General features: G+C 41.8%; 1 protein-coding gene across 1 annotated transcript in view; it reads left to right on the plus strand.

The window, feature by feature from the left end:
- Positions 1 to 3,678, plus strand: part of LOC109973250 (fibroblast growth factor 12) — a gene marked incomplete at its 3' end in the record, with an annotated part of 16,848 nt that extends 13,170 nt beyond the window's left edge. The window contains exon 5 of the mRNA XM_020622684.1: positions 3,578 to 3,678. Within this exon, the coding sequence (XP_020478340.1) occupies positions 3,578 to 3,678 (101 nt within the window). The remainder of the gene's footprint in view (positions 1 to 3,577) is intronic.
- Between the last annotated feature and the right edge of the window lie 2 nt (positions 3,679 to 3,680).

Here is a 3,680-nt window from a genome sequence, read left to right on the forward strand (position 1 = left end):
TTTTTTTTTTAAGTAGAAATATTGAATGAATTCTAGGCCTGCAAGTATGACATGTTCCTTCCTCAGACATGATAATAAACTGAGTATTTTTGACTTTTTACATGAAAACAGAAATGATGTAAATAAGAGAAACTGTCAGGGGGCTTCAGCTGCTTTAAATCACAGTGAGCAGGAGGAGACTGAACACAGGCACAAAGTTTTTTCCCCTAACTTGTTAAACATCCAAATACACAATCACACAGCAGCTCATTCTCATGAACCTGTATTCTTGTTCATTTTGTCATAAAATAGAATTTTATCAGGTGACTGTCACACTCCTCAGCAGATGCTGGATGTTTTGTTTGCCAAGTGAAAAGAGGACCAAGGAGAAGCAGCAGCAGAGGAAGAGATTTAACTGTGTTTATGTTAAGGTGATTCACTGTGGACAGAGCGCGCTACTAACACCACATGAAAACACTTGTTAGATGTTGATGTAGTATAAAGTTGTGTTCACAGCTGCAGTGACTCAGACCTGATGAGTCCACAGCAGTGTGAACAGAACAGACCAGATGTCCTCAGACCAGATCTAGGCCACCAGCGTATGTGCTCCTAGACCCGATTCCTCTCAGACCTCTGACTTTGCATCCGCCATCAGAGTGGTCAGATCAGAATCCATGTGGTCGTTTTAACGTCTCCTCCTCTGCACATACGGCCTGTCGTCATCATTTGGTGTCTGTCCCTCACAGACCGATAACAATAAACATGGAGTAGAGTGATGACAGCAATGGGGTCAGTGGAGAGACCAGGATGTTTCACATGTGGTGGACGTTTATAGAGAAGCTTCTAATAAGGTCAAACTGGGAGGAACATATTGTAACCCAGCAGTTTGGGAGGAAACTCGGCCATTTGACCATCGCACACACAACCTGGTTGTTATTCTTGTGCACAAGTGGCTCAATTACATCTGTGACAGTTTAGGAGCTCAGCGGTGTTTACATCGGAGCTGGGTACATGGCGCTGACACACATGGACGGGAAGCAGCAACACAACAAGACCAGAGCTGAGTGTTAAGGCCTGTAGCATGAACACAGCCTCGGTTGTGAATCTATACAAGGTTTCATGCATCTGGCACGTGGTGCATCATGAGTCAGTTCTGTTGGTGCAGCCGATTATCACCACACAGGTCAATATGCTGATAGTGTGCAATCTGTTATCCACAGCTGGTCCCTGTGAGATAAAGTCTAAATATTCCAGGAAGGTTCGCCTGGGCCAATGGGGACTTCTCATCCCTTTCTCTACTGCTGGATCATTTCCTCTCCTCCCTGTTTCCCACCTGTTTCCTAACAGGAAGTAACTTCAGTTAAATATGGAGGGAGAGATAGGAATTTAAGACTGAAGTGGACACAGCAAATCCTAAAATTTTAGTCCAACAACTGATTAAAAAAGAATGAACAGAAGGGAAAGTATTGTTTTTTTTTATGAACCAATCAGCAACATGTGCACAAGCTTCAGACTGAAGCCGAGAGTCGGCACTTTAACCCAACACAATCTTACTTTAAAAACAATTTTCAGGAGTGCAGCACAGAAACAAATCTGTACTGTATCATTAAATCTACAGGTGAACAAACTAAGGCTGCAACTAACACTTACTTTTATTATTGATTAATCGACAGATTATTGTAACACGTCAAAAATAGTGAGGAAGCATCTGACATTTACTTTATTTGTTAGTTTTAGAAAGAAAAACACAAAAGGTAAGCATACAGACAGCAGTGCTTACCCAAGTAAAAGGAGTGTGAAAGCACAGAGTGGCACCCTGGCGCTTAAAGAAACCCGAAAAACTGTTTATCGAGCTAATACATTCAGGGTGTCAGCGCTGCAGCTTCATTGGCGGAAAACAAACAGAGCCAGCAACGTTTTCACTGTTTACCTGCTCTCTTTGTGGATCAAACTGCCTCTAAAAAACCTGGTTCAATCACATGAGGTACATTTCAGAGAACCCTTCAAACTCAAAATACATTTAGAGCTAAAAAGCACGAGCCTGTGGTACCTACACAGCCGAAATTAGCCCGCATTAGTAGCAGGCAATAAGCGTAGTGGCACCAAACTCCATTTGAAAATATTTAAATTTTAATCCCACCTTGTGTAGACAACAGGATATAACAAAACTATAACTATTTGTACGTCATACAAGTCTTCTGTTAAACTCGACATTGACAGCGCCCACCCAAAAAATACTAGAATTCAATAAAATCACGACTTTAACCGTAGATCTCCGTTAGTCAATACCGCCCACCACGGCTGTATTTTACTAGAAAAACGCCGTAGAAAATCCTGTCTACAAAAACAAAAGCCTGTTTTCAATTAAAACAAGTACAGATGTATATAATAAATGTGCAGTAGATTAAATGGTCAGAGATGAAGTTGTCAGCTGTTGTGATTTTTACTGAAGAGATGCACTGGCAGGACATCGTCAATTTGTGAGGTTGGGTGAATACCAATCGAGTGAGCTGGACATTCTATGTGGAGTGCCTCAGGGTTCTGTTTTGGGACCTAAATTATTTATATTATACATTAATGATATATGCAATGTTTCTGATTTAGTGAAAGTGGTTTTGTTTGCTGATGACACTACCATATGGGCATTGGGTGAAAACCTACAGCAACTCTCTGGATGGGTTTCACAGGAACTTGAGAAGATAAAGAAATGGTGTGATAGTAATATACTATCTCTGAATTTGGATAAAACTAAATTTATGGTATTTGGGAATCGTAGACTAGATAATGAACTTCAATTGAAAATTGGGGGAGCTAATATAGAACGAGTATATGAAATTAAATTTCTAGGTGTCATAGTTGATGACAAATTCACCTGGAAATCTCATATCAGATATGTTCAGCACAAAATAGCAGAAATTACAAACTGGCTGTGTGGACAACTGGACAAAACCAGGACCTGATTCCACGGTTCGTGTGTGAAAACTGCTTTAAAATCAGAATACTCTGATTGTGTGAGACGGTTTGTTCCAGAGGTGAAGCAGGAGTAGAAGTCATCCTGCAGAGGCTTCCTGTGAGTCTGAGGATGAGGTGAAGCTCTGGTGTCACAGATGGAGGTTTAACTGGAAACATGAAGCGCCGTCTCTGCTTTCAGCTGCTGGTTGGCCCCCTCTGCTCCCCCCTCCTCACCCATTTAAAAATATCCGCCAACTGTCACCTTCCCCTTTCTCCTGTGGCTCTGTGCATCCTCCTCCTCGTCCTTCAACTTAAACCTGGCCACGTCTCACTGCTTTATCTTACATACACACGTTTGTGTCACTGATTTATTTATTTAATGCAGCTGAAACAGGCACTGAGCAAAATACATATCTAAGTTATATGTTGAACACATAAATAAGATGATGGGGCAGTGGTTTCATTAAATATTAGTAACTCACACACCTGTATAAAGATCATCTTTACATAACATCAGTGCTTATTAATCTGTTAGACTTGATATACTGATACGCAGTACCACTGTTTTCTGTGGTTTGTATTGTGATTGGTGTGTTAGTAGAACAGCAGGTGTTAATAAAGTTGTTCTTCTCCCCCCCCTCCCCAGTCTGCATGTACAAGGAGCCGTCGCTGCACGAGCTCGAGGAGAAGCTGCTGAAATCCTCACGGAGCCCAACGCTGAACAGCGGGGGCCGGGCGAGGAGCATGGA

This window comes from Monopterus albus, unplaced genomic scaffold, assembly GCF_001952655.1.
Source record: "Monopterus albus unplaced genomic scaffold, M_albus_1.0 scaffold287.1, whole genome shotgun sequence".
NCBI classification, from domain to species: domain Eukaryota; kingdom Metazoa; phylum Chordata; class Actinopteri; order Synbranchiformes; family Synbranchidae; genus Monopterus; species Monopterus albus.